Below are 17,302 nucleotides of genomic sequence, written 5' to 3'. Positions count from 1 at the left end.
ACTATATATAACTTACGTTTTAGGTAACTGTATGGCTGTGACTGTGTCACAGCAACTAGAGCCAAAAATAATGCTCTTGAAAAATATTTGCATTTGTTATGCACTTCATTAGGACACCATCCACAAAACAGTGTGTTTGTATCATGAAACTGCACAGTAACTATATTTTCATATTTATTGAAGCATCTGTTGAAGAAACAGTGGAGAAAACAGTACAAGTAACAATCCCAGCAGTAAGAACAATTTGGGGCAATTTCAAACATTACATGGACGTTATTGTGACAACGATAAATCAAAATTGTTATCATAAGAGATTAATCACAATAAATGATACAATAAATGCCCATCCCTACTATCAAGGAAATATTTCTGTTCCGACCGAGCCTGCATTTTGGTTTAGGTGGGACTTGGGCCATGATTCTAATCATTACTGGGTATATCTGTCTCATGTATGGTATAAAAAAAGTCTTTTCATTTCTCATTATAATTGATTTGGTTTTGGTATACCAGCTCAGAGTTACTGCACAGACTCAGGAAGTCTTTTTATCTATCTATCTATCCATCCTACAGTTAATCTGATCACTGTAGAAAATATCTGAAAGAAGTTAGAATGAACATACGAGTGATGAAAACGCTGGAAATTTTAATGTAGGAGAAAAGGAAATTGTGCTGGAGATTTATTCCTGGTATTAGTGTTGGAACTTTATGAATTTTTCCCATCTTAATTCTGTTTCCAGCAAAAAAGCAACAGTCTCCATCCTGGATGACATCGGCAGTATGTTTGACGACTTGGCAGACCAGCTGGATGCAATGCTGGACTGATCTCCTGTCCACAAGCTTCTTCCAACAAGGTCCTCCCTTCTGACCCCTCATTGTGTGTTGGTGTACAAAGAAAAGTCTTTCCCAAGGCGAAATGCTGGCGTGCAAATTTTTTTGTAAGAGCTTCCTGAGTATCCGCATGCAAATTCCAAGGAGGGGGAAAGCTGTTTGTTGCTCCTTCTCTTGCTGCAAAGACAATGCTCCCACACAACCTCTGACCTCTGCAGCCCACATGATGATGCCTCCGCCCAGGCCCAGAGGGCTGCGTGGACCGAGAAGCACAATCTTTTTGCGCATCCTTTTATGTGATAAGCATATTGCTTGCCAACCTAAGCACAGAAATAGTCTGATAGGCAGATTGATAACCTGATAGAAAACAGAGGGATTTTTTTTTAAAAAAAAGCACACAGAAAGAAAAGCTGCTGTCTGAGTTCTCCAATCTGAAAAAAGAATCCCTTTTTTTCCAGATGAATTGTAGCCTCCTGCTCCTCTGTGTGAGTGGAGGACTCCTGCCCCGCGTGTCGTCTCTGTTCATGTTGTCGTCGGTGCCGTTATCGTGGTTGTTTCGAGTGTGTGTATTCCCTGCTTAAACGCTTGAGTCACCACCCATTTTGATCAGACAAACTAAATACAGATGTGTCCCATAAATTTATAAGAAATGCAAACAAGCGCACGCACACACACACACACACACACACACCCACACACCCACACACACCCACACCCACACACACACACATTGGTGGGACTTCCATTATTTTAAATGTTGCTGGTGGTGTTGCTGTTTATCTATCATGTGTGGAAGGATTGCTTGGAAATAATTCATCAGAAATACATGCAAGTACACAGACAAACATACACACATATACACACACACATGCACACGCCTGCACACTCACACTTATGTGGTATATCCTTGTGTGCTGCTGCAGTGAATGGTGTTTTCAGAAGATATATTTCAATGCTTTACATGGTACATACAGTAAAAAAGACACATAGTTTATAGTAGACCTGGATATTTGAGCTGTTAGAGCTCCATCTATTGTCGGTTAGTGAAGTTTCCCTTATCTGACCTACTTCTTCTTCCCACAGCCCTTATTTGAAATCTGTGTCTAATTAGGTAAATCTACAAATCTCTGTGCCTTGGCAGTGTACTTTATATATTTTTTTGTTTTTCTTTCTGTCTACTATAATGTTTTGATCTCTTTAAACCCTCTCTGTCTGGTTTGTCTGGAAGTAACTTCTCAGTTATTTGTGAGTCTTGTACCCCTGAAGTTTAATCCTCCATATCTATGAGCTCTATAAGCTGTAATAAGTTTGGCTCCACTCTTCCAAGAGTTCTCTGTTTCCAGTGATTTCCCCCAGACAACAGACCAACCACCAGTTTTCATCCCAATGAAGAGTTCACTTGTATTTTTATGCTCTTTGAAAACAGAGATATATTTGAGAAACTGTTCTATGTGAATAATAATATTATTAAGAATTCTAACTATGATGATGATCATGATGGTGTTAAACATTGAATGGGCTGAGCTGATTTGAGCCTGTATATTACTGGTTGAGTTCTGGATGTGTTGTGACATGGTTGGGTTCAGTTGGGTGTTTCTGCTGTGATGATGCATTCCTGTACACATGTCATAAGAATAAATGTGTAAATTATACCTGATGTCACTGTTGAAATATCTTTATTTTTGACCTAGTACTATTTCATGTTTTTTTCAACAGCTTTATTAATGCGTTCCACAAGTTTCATAGAATAATTTCAAATTTTGTCACATTATAATCTTAAACTTCAGTCTGTTTCATTGGAGTTTTATGTTATTGATCAACACAAAAAGTGCCTAATTGTGAAACGAAGAAAAACATTTGAATTTTTTTCATACTCTTCAACAAATAAAAGATTAAAAAGTGTTATGCACACGATTGCCCATTCTGTCTTCTTACGCTAATACATTTAAGTAGTATCCAAGTCACATACCTGATAAATAGCCTGTATTTAAAGTAATCTCAGTGTAAATAGAGTTTCTATTAAACGATATCACAAGCTCACATAAGCTGCAAACCGACCAAGAGAAGGTCTTCTGCCTATGCAGGCCGGCCTGGGAGAAGCAATCAGAGAAGCAGCCATGATGCCCGTGGTTGGTAGGTAGGTAGGTATCTATCTATCTATCTATCTATCTATCTATCTATCTATCTATCTATCTATCTATCTATCTATCTATCTATCTATCTATCTATCTATATCTATCTATCTATCTATCTATCTATCTATCTATCTATCTATCTATCTATCTATCTATATCTATCTATCTATCTATCTATCTATCTATCTATTTTGTAAGGTTATTTTAAGATCTTAAATTAGAAGTACAGTGGGATGTTTTAGTTACACAAGAAGAGTTTAAAGTTTAAATGTATTCTGCAGCTCATGTGACCAAACCAGCTGAGGAGGTGAAAAGTTAAAACACTAAACATTGTCTCATAAACAAGCTCTAGTTTTGTAACCTGAAGATCACTCAGTCTTCTTAAAAGACACAGTCTCTCAGAACAGTTCTTAAAAATATAACCAGTGTTTTCAGCAAAGCTGAGCTGAATGACCCAAGTATTAAAAAATTGCCATAGTTTCAACAGGTTGGGCAGAGAAACTGGAACCATTTTGAGGTCTGATTTAGTAATGTAATTATACTAGACCCCCACACCACTAGAGGCAGTAGCAGGCCTGAAAACATGCGGCTAAGGAACAGGTTTGGAAGCACACAGAAAACTACAGAATGTTAAAAACTGTGAGCTGCGTTGAAGTAAATAAAAGATAGAAGTTCAAATACATGGAAAGAGAGAAAATGCTTCCTAAAAATGAAGACATATCACAGATTTCAAAAGAAAATTAAAACAGAGACCGCGGATAATATATGAAATAGCGCCCCCTCCACTGTCAGAGTGCAACATTCTATAACACAGGAAGTCCCGCCCCTTCCTATTCTACCACAGCGAGGGGCGGGGCTTGCTACGGAACCACGAAGTTAACTGCAAGTTAAAGGTAAAAGTTCCTTCTTTTCGCAGCAACATGGAAGGAGAGAGGACCAGTTCCTACAAAGAGCTATTGGCTTCTAAAGGTTACTACAACTTACTGCTGTATAGTTTTCCTTTCTGCCGCGGGTTACCGCGCTGAAAACCGGTGACTATTCTTCACGTGTTCAAGTCAACGTGGTGTTGGCACGAGGCTGTGCTGCTAGAATGTTCTCACGATTCCTTTGCAATAATATCTCGTGGTTTCATTTACTTTTAAAATATGGGCTTGAACGCGTTTTAGTGTTTGATATGAAACCCGGTCAACTTCGGTTTTCCGCCTTTGATCAAGTTTGATAATGGATTAAATGGCTGTTTGTCTACTCTTACCTGGGCTTTGAAATGTATAATCAGTGGAACTCAAAGAATTGTTTCACCAATATTCTGCATAGATGATTCAGTGTCTGTTTCTTAGCTGCTGCTGCCGACGGTCTAATGTGTTGCACATAAACCGAGGGCAACACCATGGGTCCCTTTTCCACCGGCTCGGCTCGGCTCGGCTCGGCTCGCTTTCAGAGCTTTTCAATCGGGGGTTTTTCGGGGCTGGACCTGCTTTTTAGGGCCCTGCTTCGGAGCAGTCAGCCGGGCCGGTGTCATAGATTAACTTTCTGCACCGCAGATGTTTCTAAATTGTAGGTGGCTGTGTTAATGCCTGTTGAAAAATCCTACTTGTGTGACAAAACCGTTTGAAAAACGTTACTATAAATCCCATTTGAAACAAATAAGATTTATAGTAACTAGAAAATTACACAGTCAGTCACCAAACTCTGGTGCACAGAGGGGACAGTGGGTGCACTACACATTAATAAATAGCAGATTGCAGCTTTTGTATCAAAATCAGATGTCTTATCTGAATACATGAAACATCAACAAATGAATTTAAAGGTATCTTGTGCAGCACAAAGTTCAGTTTAATATGTTTTGTTTTACCATTACATAAAAAGTAACTTGTTATTTAGTAAATGATTATGCTGAGTTGTATGTACATCATGTCGTTGAAAAATGCCCTTTTCTCCAATAGGAAATTATAACTCATGGCCAATGTTCCCTCTAATGTTTCATGTGTCTGGGCGTACACACAAGCTTCCTGGGCACACTGAGGACCACTGTGAGCATCATCAGTGTACACGGCGTGGCCACACACAAGTATCATAAATCTGGAATCATAGAAAGTTGCATGGCTTATTAAAAAAATCAAATTACATCAGCAATTTTCATTTGTTTGCTTTTAATTTAAGTGATTTGCTCAATTAAAATAAAAAAAAGAAAAGAAAAGAAAACATTGCTGTTCATGAGATGCATGCTATAAGTAAGAGTCCTGCTTCAGCCACGGTGAGATCTTAGAAGAAGTGCATTTCTTTTTTTTTACTTTGGCTTGGTGAGTGGATGTTCCACGTAGACATGATAAGGTGATGGCTTTTACGTTTCTTAACTCTACCGCACTATTCTCACCTGCACGGCGCATATGACCAAGGTACATAACCCACGAAAGTGAACGATACGTACCATCATCCTCGGATGATGGTACGTATCGTATCATTGGCTGGATTCCTGTCACTCACTAAGTTCGATCGCAAAGTAGTACGGAAAAAAATTTTTATTGGTCCATAGTCAAAACTGATGTCTGAGCTCAATGTCCACTTTACGTTGGACTTTATTTTATGCGCTACATAGATTTTCTTGTGCGTTGAGAATATGTGAGCAGTGCGCGATTGCGCAGGCGCAGCTTAGAGGGAACATTGGTCGTGCCTGGTCTAAAAAAGACCGAAAAAATATTAAATATCCAAAAATTTTGTAATACTTCCTGCTGCCTCACATTTTTGGACTCTTGTCAGTATAATTGATCTGATGTTTTACATTTCTTTTTAAAAATGTTCTGCCTAGTCAAGTTTTGTTTGAATTGGAAAATCGTTTCTGTTCACAGACTGAGGGGATGAGGACGTAAAACCAATGGCTGTGAACGTGGTCTAAACTGGATGAATTGAATCCTCGGATGATGGTACAGTCCCAGGATTAAATCAGCTGGTGAGTCTCATGTTCATAAAAATGCAGTCATGGCTCCTTTCAGCCTGTGATGACAAAATAAACTCATTTTTCTGACACCTACTATGAGAGCCTGACCACAGCTCCTGATTCTGACTTCATTCTGAGGCTAGCTCATTATTAGTGCTTTATTTCACTGAGCTGTCACTTTGACATAACTGAACAATCCTTTTTACAGGTGGGAATGGGAGTGAAAACGGATGTCTGGATGAGAGAGGTTGGTTCATTTGCTGCTGATTGAAACATTTAAAGCCAATGATGACAGAACAAGTGAACTTTTCTGACACCTACTATGAGAGCTGAACCACAGCTCCTGATTCTAACTTGATTCTGAGGCTGCTGGTCTATTTCTTCACTATTTTATGCAGATTGTTTTAATCCTAACAGACTTTTGTTCCTCATGAATAGCTTGAAAGCCAGCGCAGAAGACCGCCTCATTCTGGGACTCCCTTTCATGGTAAACTCTGAAGTTGCATGGAATCAGCAAAGCTAATTCTTATTCTTACCTCAGATGTTCTATAATTAACTTATTCACTTTATAACTATATTTGTACCTTTTTCTAGATGACTAGTGAGATTTTTTTTGCAGAACTAGTGATGAATAAATCTTGCTGCCCTCTGTCCTGAGCGAGCAGAGTGCGCAGCCATTAGCCGCTACTAGCTTCTGCTTTCTAACCTCAACCCCAAAATAACCTGTGTACTTTTTGGAAAACAAAAAAACTGATTTATATTTGTAACATTTTTGATATCGACAATGTTTTTTGATATCGACAAGCTGATTTGCGGGTTAGTTACGCTTGAATTGCTGCTCTGTCATTGTTGCTATAGTTCCACCTTAAATGTTTTTGGTTTGCATTCAAATGTGATTCTGACAAAAGGCGTCCGTCCATCGCATGCAGGCTGAAAGATCGAATCTGAAGAACAACCTTTTTGTTCAGTTGTATTTGCTGAATAAACCACTGAACAGTATCTAAAATGCTTTGTGGATTTTTTTCTTAATTGTAAAGTTGCTTCTAATGAGGCATTATATATTTTCAACTTATTGAAAAGTAAAAAGCTTGTTCTAAGTCTTGCAGGGGTCAATCAAAACTGAACTGTGAACAATTCTATTTGTATTTTTTTTTTATTTATTTATTTTTGTTGGGGAGGGGGGAGGTGTTTTTGTTTCTCTTATATACTTATGTAATATGATAGACAACACAGTGTACAATGTTATATTTCCTATGTTTGTGAAACACAAAACTAATAAAAATGTTTAAACAAAAAAAAAGTTATTTAAAAGTATATATACATTTTAGTGAAGCATTAAAGATGGGCTAAGAATGAAATAGGAAATTATGTCTTTTAATCTTATTGATACTTTTGCTCCTTCAAACATCTGAGTAATGGAGCAAACCTTCCTCAGGTCCATGTCAGCCGCTGGAAGATGATGGAATTGCCTCCCTGCAGTTATTTCAGCTAATCTTTTCCCCAGAATGTTAGTCATCTTGAGTATCCAAATGTTTTCATATAATTGCAGGTCATTCTTGCTTGTAAAAACAAGGTGAGGTAGTGCTATTTGTAAGTGGTTCTAGCCAGACGTCCTTCCATTTTCTTACCCCCTTGTCCGCAGTGGGGTCAGCAGGGGTCCAGGTGCCCATCTAAAGTGAGACATGTTGTGTCTCACTGGAGATGGGGCAAACAACTATGCACCCAAGGAGAATTTAGAGAGAATTAATCTTAACAGTCCTGATTTTGGACGGTGGGAGGAAGCTGGAGTACCTTGAGAGAACCCACCATGCACAGGGAGCACATGGAAACGCCATGCTGAAGGACCTCTGTCCAGGAATTGAACCTAGAACCTCGTTTGCAAGACAAGCGTTACCAACTGCGTCAGCATGTAGCCTTGAGTCAGTGTTCATAAAACAGAAATGCATCAGAATAAAGTATTAAACCAACTATTTGTAATTCTGGTGGTCTCTGGGAGCCAGTCCTGCTTTGCCAGCCTCATTCTGCTTGCTCTCCCTCCGGCTCTCTGATTGGCCAGCCGCAGCGCAGCCGGGATTTGCATGCAGGTGTCCTGAGCCTCGTTTGATAGTCAAACAGGCAACTCGACTTCCTCACTCCGCATCCAGCATCCAGTCGCAGTCTGAGGAGAGCAGGGGAGTGCCGACCGACAAAACACCGCCTACGCCTCCTCTTCCCTCGCAATAGCCGGAGAGAAGCCACTTTCAGCCGATACTGTCGCCGTTGAAGCCCGATCATCGTCCTCCATCCACCGGTCCTCTCGGCAGACCGGAAGGTAAGACTGCGGCCACCCATTCTGGCGATATGTCGGCCTGGGATGCTGTGGTTTATCACAGGCCTTCGACAGCAGTTCTCCCACAGAGCGGCAAACATGTATTCATTGATGAAAGTGATCAGCATCTCAGCTTCTGGAGGATGGAGACGGAATGAAAGGCAGTGGGCCAACATGGATCCATGGCTGCTTTCCTCCCGTTTTATCGCGACCGAATTATACCCGTGATGAGGCGCAATGATCAAAAATAATTCAATTAAATAGTAAGTGTGAAAATGAAAGTTGATAGAATAGGGAATATGCTGAGAGCTTTGTAAATAAATAAAGATAACTTCACTGTAAGTAGCAGGGCTTGTAGAGCTGTGGATCCAGATTTGACAGGTTCAGCCGCTGAGATATGGCTCAGGCATAAAGAACCAAACACAGTACAGTGTTTGGTTCTTTATGCAAGTACTGTGATGAAAATGGATCTCAGGATGTGCAGTAAGTCTTGACATATTTAAACATTTCAGTACAATGTGCTTTATTCAGATTTGTATGATGTATATGTAATAGCGTGTACAGTGCCATCCCAGCTATATGCTGGTTTTTAAATGAGTTCGTTTTTGAAAATTAAAATTTTTAGTTGAAGAAAAAAAAATTGTATGGAAAATCAAAACTTAAGGAACTAACCAGTTGTTCAACAAATATCGTTTCTGATAGATGGGTGTTTAAAAGGGAAGGATTTCATATGCTCGCTCAACATATTTAAAACCCTTGGGGTTTTTCTTTCTGGGGAATGAGCAGATTGAATTTGTATGTGGTGAACCATTTCCATACTGACTGAGCCTCACATTCCAATCATTTTCCTGCTGATTTAACAAGTTGAGATATTCCAAACTGTTCATAATGCAACACATTCTAATGCACTGGTAATTCAATTTTTAGTTATTAGTGCCTTAATAATTTTGTAAAAAGCTGAACATTGCGGTATCTTGCCGCCCCATGTTTCACCAACACTGTTAATGGTGAGGATGGTGTGCCCACTAACCCAACGTCCCACAGCGACCTGGGACATTGTGGGCCAGTGGGCAGAATACTTCAAAGACCTCCTCAATCCCACCAACATGCCTTCCATTGAGGAAGTGGAGACTGGGGACTCCACCAATCTCTGGAGACGAGGTCGCCAAAGTGGTTAAGAAGCTCCACGGTGGCAGGGCCCCGGGGGTGGATGACATTCACACAGTGTTCCTTAAAGCTCGATGTTGTGGGGTGATGTTGGCTGACGCGACTGCAATTTTTCATGGACATCAGGGAAAGTCCCCCCCTGGATCTGCCACACACACACTGTTCAAAAAAGGGGATGACCAGACGTGTGCTCCAATTACAGAGGAGTCACACTAGTAAGCCTCCCTGGCAAGTTCTGGCAGGGGTCCCGGAGAGGAGGGTCCGTTGGACTGTCGAACCTCATAATCAGGAAGAGCAGTGTGGTTTTTGCCCTGGTCGTAGAACACTGGACCAGTTCAACACCCTCAGCAGGGTCCTGGAGGGTGTTGACCCAAGTGGCTGAGGGAAGTCTGGGCCTCCCTTCCTGGCCTTGTCTAAGGATTCCATTGCAGCAAGATTCCATTGGCTTGAATCATGCTGTTTCACGTGTGTGTGTGTGTTTATACCACAGCAGCTGCATCATGGCAGAGTTAGACGTCCCACAGATGAAGAGAGAAGTGGAAAGTCTTCAGTATCAACTGGCGATCAACAGAGAAAAATCCTCCATCACTGTAACGGAGTGAGTGGAGCATGAACTGTCTTTCTTTCTCTCGCTCAAAACACACACACATGTTTGCGTGGCTATCTTTGTGGGGACTTTCCATTGATTTCCATTCATTTCTACATCCTAAACCTTATCCTAACCCAAATCTTTACATACCTATCCAAAACTCAATTCACACCTTAGTCCTAAATCTCACCCATGACCCAAAAACATTTCCCCTTGTGGGTACCAGGCTTTGGTCCCCACAACATAGTATGTGTCAGGAAAATGGTCCCCACAAGGTATTACTAACAAAGAAAATCACAAACGCACACAAACGTTCCATTCTGGAATGAACTTTCACGGTGACGATGGTTTGTTTCTGCAGGCTGGTGAAGTGGATCGAAGGCTGTGTTTGTGAAGATCCATTTCTGAACCCGGAGCTGATGCGAGCCAACCCCTGGGTAGAAAAGGGCAAGTGTGTGATCCTCTAATAGTCACACACACAATCAAATATGTATATAATCTGAAAAAACAAAAAGCATGTACTCTCACACCGCCACGCCACACGAATGCACTCTCAAACATCATTGCTTTAATTTCTGTTTATTTATTTGGAGATTTCTGGATGCTGTTGCTTGACGTGTCAGACTGAGTGTGCAACATGGAACATCTTTCCTTGGGTCTCGCAATGTTCTTTTTTTGGCTCTTTACACTGTTAATCCAAATAAAGACTGTTTGAATGAACAAAGCATGTTGATGTCGAACCATTTATGCAGGAGGAGGGCTACTGTAGCTCTCTGATGTAAACATTGCGTCTGACCGCATTAGACATGCCTTCGTTGAAACGGAACCACACATCACTGTTTCCCACGGCTGTTCCCATCGCAACAATAGCACACTTCTCACCTGCAGGGACAGGAAACATCTTTTAAACATCAACTCTAACGTAGCAAATCTCAGATTACCAACAGAAACTCCAAAATGAGGCATTTAGCCACAAAAATGATGTCTGAGTAAGGCAACTGACAGGAACAATGTCCCACTCCATGAAGTCTGCTGAGGAGAATATTATTCAAGTCCTGGCTGACGGCCCAAAATGAAATGTCTTAACACAAACCTACATGCTGCAGAGCAACAATCTGTTAGGTTGTGCTGAACCTCTGCGCACCCCATTGAAGCATTTCTATGTACAGAGGCCTTAGTCTTTACTCGACCAGTCGTCAAAGGTTCAATTCCCGACCTGGCGACCTTTGCCGTATGTCTTTCCCCCTCGCTCATTACCAACTTTCCTGTAAATTAACTATCAAATTAAGGCCACTAGAGCCAATAAAGCCTTTTTTTAAATACTGCTTTCTTGGCCAGACTGGGTGACGAGGTCATTTATTTACAGTAAACCTAAATCGATGGTGATGACACACATCGCTTGAATTAAAGAGGGTTGTGATTTCTTTTGCTAGATTTTATGTCACTATGTGTTGACTGTAAGCACAAAAACTTAAAAACAATAAATTATCAAAATATTGTAATATTGTAGACATGTCAAACTGTGATAAAATAAAACAGAATGAAATGGAACCCACAGCAGACAGCTTTCCATTTAATGGCTCAGAAGTAAACCAGGACAGATCACAGGTTTAATTCAAATTAAGTTTAGCTCCAGTCTTATGAAAACAAATATCTCAGTAGGACACATATTTACACATAAATACCACTGAAATTGTAATATTACTATTTCAGTGTTAAAATATATTCAAAATACATTTTAACCCCTTAACCTGCAGTAGAATCCATTGTATTTTCCAGGGGTGAAATTTAAGGGTTTTGACTCTGCTGGTGTCCATTATTTTGCTTTTATATGGCAGGCTAGAGCCCCCCCTTTTGATTGACACCGCATTTTACCAATGATATTATGAAATGGCTTTTTCCGAGCCATTGATATCCAGAGAGCGACTTGAGCTCGTTTCGACATGCCTGTATTCTTTGTGGAATATTTCTGACTAGTCAACTCGGAGACTAAATCTAAAGCCACCGACGTGTAGCCAATACGTCTCCTGTCATTAGGAGATAAGGCACGTTGGGGTTTGATTTGACATGAATCCACCAGCTGCATTCATAACCATGTGTAATCTGTGCGCCCTTGCTGCGTCAAAGTCAGGCTCTATGCTGTAAAAGTGTTACAGGACTTTTTCTCACCAACGGTGAACCGTGGAGATACGATTCTGCCTGGTCATGACCAGGGGGCCTGGTCATTTTCCTTCATTAGAGCCCTCATTGATGACTGTACTTTGAAGCACTGAGGACTTACAGTCATTTGAAGTTTGTATATCAGGTGTTGTCCAAGTGTACCATTTGGAGACTAACCCCTAACCCTAAACCCTAACCTTTGCCCAGCTTCAAATAAATCCCCTTTAAGGATTTCTATGCCAACTTACAAATTCGTCACTTTGTAACATCTGGCTGCCCCGGGACCCTTGCATACTTCCAGGGCCGAGAGTAAAGTTCCTTTTCAAGTTCACCTTCAATTCAAGATTTATTTCGAGATTATATAACGTTCCTTGTGTTAGAAATGTCCTCGGACATTGAGAGGAGGATCCCGGGAAAGTCTCTAGGGAAGAGAACTGCTTTTAAATGACCCCATTCTTTGTTTCTGATTAATACATGTAAAGAAATTCAATAGAAGATAATGCATAGAAAACACAGGACTCCATATTTTCTTGATAAATTAAATCCCAACCGATCCCAAATGTAGAACAAACATTGGAACTTATTTTCATCTTTTTCGGGAATGCCCTTCTATATCTCGGTTCTGGAAATGTGTAACATAATCGCACTGATTATAAGGACTAGAGTTTGTAAAGATCTGGGACAGTGCCTATTGGGGCTGCCTCCCTAAGATAAAATAATAAAAGGTAAACCACCCCAGCTGACCAATAAACTACTATTTTTAGGTCGTAAATGTATTCTGCGAAACTGGATATGTGATAAGCCTCCTATGATCCCTCAATGGTAGAGAAATAGTTGGAATTATTCCAATGGAGAGTCGAAGTGCAAAATTAGGTGGCAAAACTGAAAACTTTAAGGCGCTACGTTCTGACCTCCTTAAAGGAGAGTTTGTATTCAACTGGAAATAATCTCTAGTACCTTTATATATTTTATTTCTTTTAATTATTTTGTTTCATTCCAGGTTTTTTTATGTTTTCTTTTTCATTTAAGCTCCGCACATGTCAGTTTGTATCATTACTACACCTGCTCTGTGTTATGTTCGTTCCGTTTTTTTGAAAATAAATAAAAGTGAGTTAAATTGTCGTGGAAATTTTTTATTCAAATCCTGATGATTCGTATTTAATTTCATACAGTTTTCTCCCAAATGTCTTCATCTGTGTCAATGAAAGCAAGACCTAAGTTTAGCATAGTATGAGTTAGGAGACAATGATGAAAATCCAAGGTTAGAGAACAAGATTAACTCTGTCTTTGAAGGACACCAGCAGATAAAATGTAGTGATGGGCCACGGCAGCAGGACACTCAGGATTAGGAGTTCTGCTGTTCCAGTGTAATTACCCTGTGGATCAGTCAGAAGCTTTAAGTGCATGAACCACTCGGTGCAGAACCTGGGGCCAAGATAGCACTAACAAAACTGAGTGGTTCCATAACTGCACAGAAAGTCTCCTCAATATTGATCAAACTAAGCTATTTAGCACTGAAACTGCTGTCATTATTTCTCATTGTATTTTTTATAGGATTCTGCAGCCATTCTGATAATACAACAGCAAAGAGTACTCTGTAATCTAATTTATTTAGTAAATAAATAAATTCTTCATTTATTTATTTACTAAATCGATGGTGATGACAACAACGCCTGAATTAAAATGTATTTTTAATGTATTTTTTTAATTTACTAAATAAATAAATTAGACTACAGACGCCTATATTTGTAAAATGGGTCTGAAGCCCTTTGAGAGGAAAAATGTACTTTAATGTCATTTCTTTGGTGAGTTTATGACATACCATTATTAGAACCATTACACACTATCAGCTGTGGTTTGAGTGAAGCCGTGATGATGTGACTTTGCACCCAGAGTACCTGAATCAGAGGACAGTAGGGGCCTCTGAGGTCTGGGCCCGACGGCTCGACCGAAGAAATCCACCTCTGGCTGCAAAACAGAGGGTGAGGGAGGAGTTAAAGCTGGGTGAAAAGAAAGTAAAACAGGTCAGGTCAGGGAACACTTTTTATTAGCCTAATTTCACCATCAGGGGCTGCATTCCCAGGGGCTCCTCGTTACCCTAATTTCTGCCCTCTAGAGGCTCAACCATGTTATTATTGAACCAGGAAAATTACAGGCTCTGGTTTTCAGTTCAGCTGTTGAACTCTGTACATCCTAAAGGTGAAGCACCGCAGTTCTGCATTCCTGTTGGGTTTTATCTTCAGCATGTTCAATGCTGAAGCTGGTTTCTGGTAAAGGGCCGTTTGAGTTTTCTGGCTGCATCTGGATCATCTACTCGCCCTAAATCAAATCAGGATCATCTATACGACACGAACAGATTCTTCAATGTGTTCATTTTGCCAAATTTATACTGATTGTAAAAACTCAAAATGTACCACTGGTTCGCTAGGTTTTCTGAAATAAATGGTAAGTAGTCGTCCACCAGACATTCTAAAGAATTTTATGCTTTTATGGAAATGCTGATTTCATTTCCCAAAAGAACTCTGGACCAGCCTGCAGTAAATGACCTTGGAGCTCCTGTTCTCGATTGTCCAGCAAAGTGACCTGACCTGAATGTCTCACAGAGTTTCCAGAGTGTTGCCAAGAGGAAGATTAGATATACAAGAGCTTAAGTGACATCCCATTCCTAAGCCATCGGGTTCAATATGACGTTGGTCCATCTTTGCAGCTAGAACAGCTTCAACTCTTCTGGGAAGGCTGTCTACAAGGTTTAGAGAGTGCTTTTGGAGGTTTTTGACCATTCTTCCAGTAGAGTATTTGTGAGGTCACATACTGATGTGGGATGACCGGGTCTGTAGTCAGCTCACATAAAGCTACAAAACCCAGTCAAGTTCATGCACAGCAGACTCTCCATTCATGTCTTTATGGTGCACAGTTGTTTTGGAAAAGTAAGGGGCCAGATCCAAACTGTTCCACAAAACTGAGAGCATGGAATTGTCCAAATGTCTTAGTATGTTGAGTTCCTTTCAATGGAACTAAGGGACCAAGCCCAGCCCCTGAAAAACAACCCCACACCATAAACCCCCATCCACCAAACTTTACACTTGGTACAATGCAGTGAGACTAATACCATTCTCCTGGCAACTGCCACACCTCGACTTGCCCATCAGATTGCCAGATGGAGAAGTGCAATTTGTCACTCCAGAGAACGCGCCTCCACTGCTCTAGAGTCCAGTAGCAGTGTGCTTTACACCACGACGCTTTGCATTGAATGCAGCTGGTCCACCATGGAAGCCCATTCCATGAAGTTCTCTGTGCACTGTTCTTGAGCTAATCTGAAGGCGTCATGAAGTTATGAGGTCTGTAGTGTACTTCATGGCTTAGTTGCTGTTGTTTCCAAGCACTTCCATTTTCTTATAATACAGCTGACAGTTGACTGTGTGGAATATTTAGGATCGAGTGAATTTCACCTGTTGATTTGTTGCACAGGTGGGATCCTATCACAGTTCCATACTGGAATTCACTGAGCTCCTGAGATCGAGCCAATCTTTCACACATTTGTAAAAACAGTTTGTATACCTAGGTTCTTTGTTTTATACACCTGTGGCCAAGAATGTGATTGGAACACCTGATTCCGATAATTTGGATGGACTCCATCCAAATACTATTGGAAATATAGTTATCAGAAAGCTGACATTTCTCTTTCATTTTTTAAAATAGAGTTTATGTAACATTTTCACTATTACAAGCCTTAGGTTTCAGTATACTTCTCCAAATATTCAATTTTTTTAACAGTAATTGTGTATTCCTATTTAAAAAAAAAGGTCAGCAAACAGTCACCAAAATCTGATCAAATTAAAACTCTTGTAGAAAATCAAAAATGAAAGCTGCATTTTAAATGTTAATAATAATGGGAGGGCGGGGGGGGGGGGGGGGGGGGGGGTTGTAATACCCCCAGAGAATTAGTCTGGTTCTGGTTGATGAATACGGAAATGGTTCTGTTCGTTCGTTCTTCTCTGACCAGTTTCATGCTGAGAAGATTTCATGAATCTGAGCTGGCAGCAATTGCTTCAGATTGCCCAATCAGAACACTTGGTTTGGCAGACAAAGCTCAAAAGTTTTATGTTTGTGAATGACTTCACTGACACACATGAGGAAGAGTTACTTCGAGTAGCTATAACTTAGTACAACTAAAGACAGTTGTAAAAAAACAAAACACTGCCAGGTGTTTTGTTTTTTCTTCTTACGGACTAAGAAGAAAACTGTTTCAGCAGGTAATGTGGTATAAAGTTAATCTTGAAATTGTTGTGTGGCTCTTTACCGGGATCATGAGATTTATTTGGCTCTTATTGCTGAACTGGTTTGCTACCCCTGCATTAACATTATCATTCCGTATGCAAAACATAGAATCAACCACACAATAACAACTGAGGTATATGCTAAACACCAGTCAGAAATAATTCTTTATGCTAGCCAACCACTGCTTATGCATAGCTTCATTTAAACTCAAAATAAACTCCTAATAAGACAAAATACACTCATGGTTCAACATGAAGTGAATTGCATGGAATTCAGATTAGTTTTGATGCATCTCCACTGTGATGTCTCAGTGTTCCAGGATGGCTGAGATCCAATTGGAGAGAAAAGTATTAAATCTGGTGCTTTCACTCTTGAGGTTCTTTAGCCGTCAGTCCAAAAGACCGATTCAGTGAGCTCCAGCTCCAACTCTTTTTTTTTTTAACACTGTGTCTATCTTTGTGTCTGCCATCAATTCCATTCTTGGGATGGATGATGACTTTAAAAGTGCAACCCTTGTCTTGGCCATGATAAATGTGCATTGAGCTTCACCAGTTTCAGAAAACAGCAGCTAGTAACTTGCTTTTCCATAAGCATCTTCACTCAAAGAAAGTGATGCAGCTCAGCAGTTTGGTGTGATAGCACACCAAACTGCTTTTGACTTTACACGTCAAATGATTCCAAACTTCTCAAGCAGAGAGACAGACATGAAATCCAACTTTTTCAGATTTTTACAACATTGTCTTGCAGATCTTCAAGACAAGATCTGCAAGATCTCCAAGCTATACTTTTGCCAACATAAATCCTTTTTGCTCAAAGTATTAGTGGAGCAAGAAATCCCAAGGGGTCAAAGACAGAGCTGACCAAGGAAAGCAGACCTTTCCTACTGCGTGGTCGATCTTTGG

The 17,302-nt window shown here is 40.3% G+C and overlaps 3 protein-coding genes, 1 long non-coding RNA gene and 2 other non-coding genes across 11 annotated transcripts in view; 5 read left to right on the top strand and 1 right to left on the bottom strand.

Annotated features, from left to right (window-relative positions):
* Positions 1-2,485, top strand: part of LOC129353731 (caskin-1-like) — a 59,903-nt gene extending 57,418 nt beyond the window's left edge. For all 5 annotated transcript variants that reach the window (XM_055023097.1, XM_055023095.1, XM_055023096.1 and 2 more), the window contains one exon: positions 738-2,485. In XM_055023097.1, the coding sequence (XP_054879072.1) occupies positions 738-822 (85 nt within the window). In that variant the 3' untranslated portion in view covers positions 823-2,485. The remainder of the gene's footprint in view (positions 1-737) is intronic.
* Positions 2,486-3,815: 1,330 nt separating this feature from the next.
* On the top strand, positions 3,816-7,188 carry LOC129353739 (uncharacterized). Its single transcript, XR_008605070.1, has 4 exons — positions 3,816-3,932; positions 5,810-5,910; positions 6,107-6,145; positions 6,337-7,188. It is a non-coding gene; the product is annotated as an uncharacterized LOC129353739 (long non-coding RNA).
* LOC129353747 (small nucleolar RNA SNORD60) lies at positions 5,952-6,040 on the top strand. The gene has a single exon (XR_008605073.1). It is a non-coding gene; the product is annotated as a small nucleolar RNA SNORD60 (small nucleolar RNA).
* Positions 6,179-6,267, top strand: LOC129353746 (small nucleolar RNA SNORD60). The gene has a single exon (XR_008605072.1). It is a non-coding gene; the product is annotated as a small nucleolar RNA SNORD60 (small nucleolar RNA).
* A 770-nt stretch (positions 7,189-7,958) lies between the features above and the next one.
* LOC129353742 (guanine nucleotide-binding protein G(I)/G(S)/G(O) subunit gamma-13-like) lies at positions 7,959-10,687 on the top strand. Its single transcript, XM_055023119.1, has 3 exons — positions 7,959-8,209; positions 9,864-9,971; positions 10,324-10,687. The coding sequence occupies exons 2-3, from the start codon at positions 9,874-9,876 to the stop codon at positions 10,427-10,429; spliced, it is 204 nt and encodes a 67-aa protein (XP_054879094.1). The 5' UTR covers positions 7,959-8,209; positions 9,864-9,873; the 3' UTR covers positions 10,430-10,687.
* Positions 10,526-17,302, bottom strand: part of chtf18 (CTF18, chromosome transmission fidelity factor 18 homolog (S. cerevisiae)) — a 26,287-nt gene continuing 19,510 nt past the window's right edge. For both annotated transcript variants that reach the window (XM_055023117.1, XM_055023118.1), the window contains exons 21-22: positions 14,021-14,090; positions 10,526-10,844 (exon numbers count right to left, since the gene is read on the bottom strand). In XM_055023117.1, coding sequence (XP_054879092.1) covers positions 10,723-10,844; positions 14,021-14,090 — 192 coding nt within the window. In that variant the 3' untranslated portion in view covers positions 10,526-10,722. The remainder of the gene's footprint in view (positions 10,845-14,020; positions 14,091-17,302) is intronic.

This window comes from Poeciliopsis prolifica, unplaced genomic scaffold (genome assembly GCF_027474105.1).
Source record: "Poeciliopsis prolifica strain line A6 unplaced genomic scaffold, Auburn_PproV2 SCAFFOLD095, whole genome shotgun sequence".
In the NCBI taxonomy this organism is placed as follows: Eukaryota; Metazoa; Chordata; class Actinopteri; order Cyprinodontiformes; family Poeciliidae; genus Poeciliopsis; species Poeciliopsis prolifica.
The sequence above is the reverse complement of the archived record's forward strand: the minus strand, read 5'-3'. Positions and strand labels throughout refer to the sequence as shown.

Coding starts and splice junctions, on each gene's coding strand:
- LOC129353742 (XM_055023119.1), top strand. CDS start 9,874: ATGGCAGAGTTAGACGTCCCACAGATGAAGAGAGAAGTGGAAAGTCTT. Junction 9,972..10,323: donor TCCTCCATCACTGTAACGGA/GTGAGTGGAGCA, acceptor TTGTTTCTGCAG/GCTGGTGAAGTGGATCGAAG.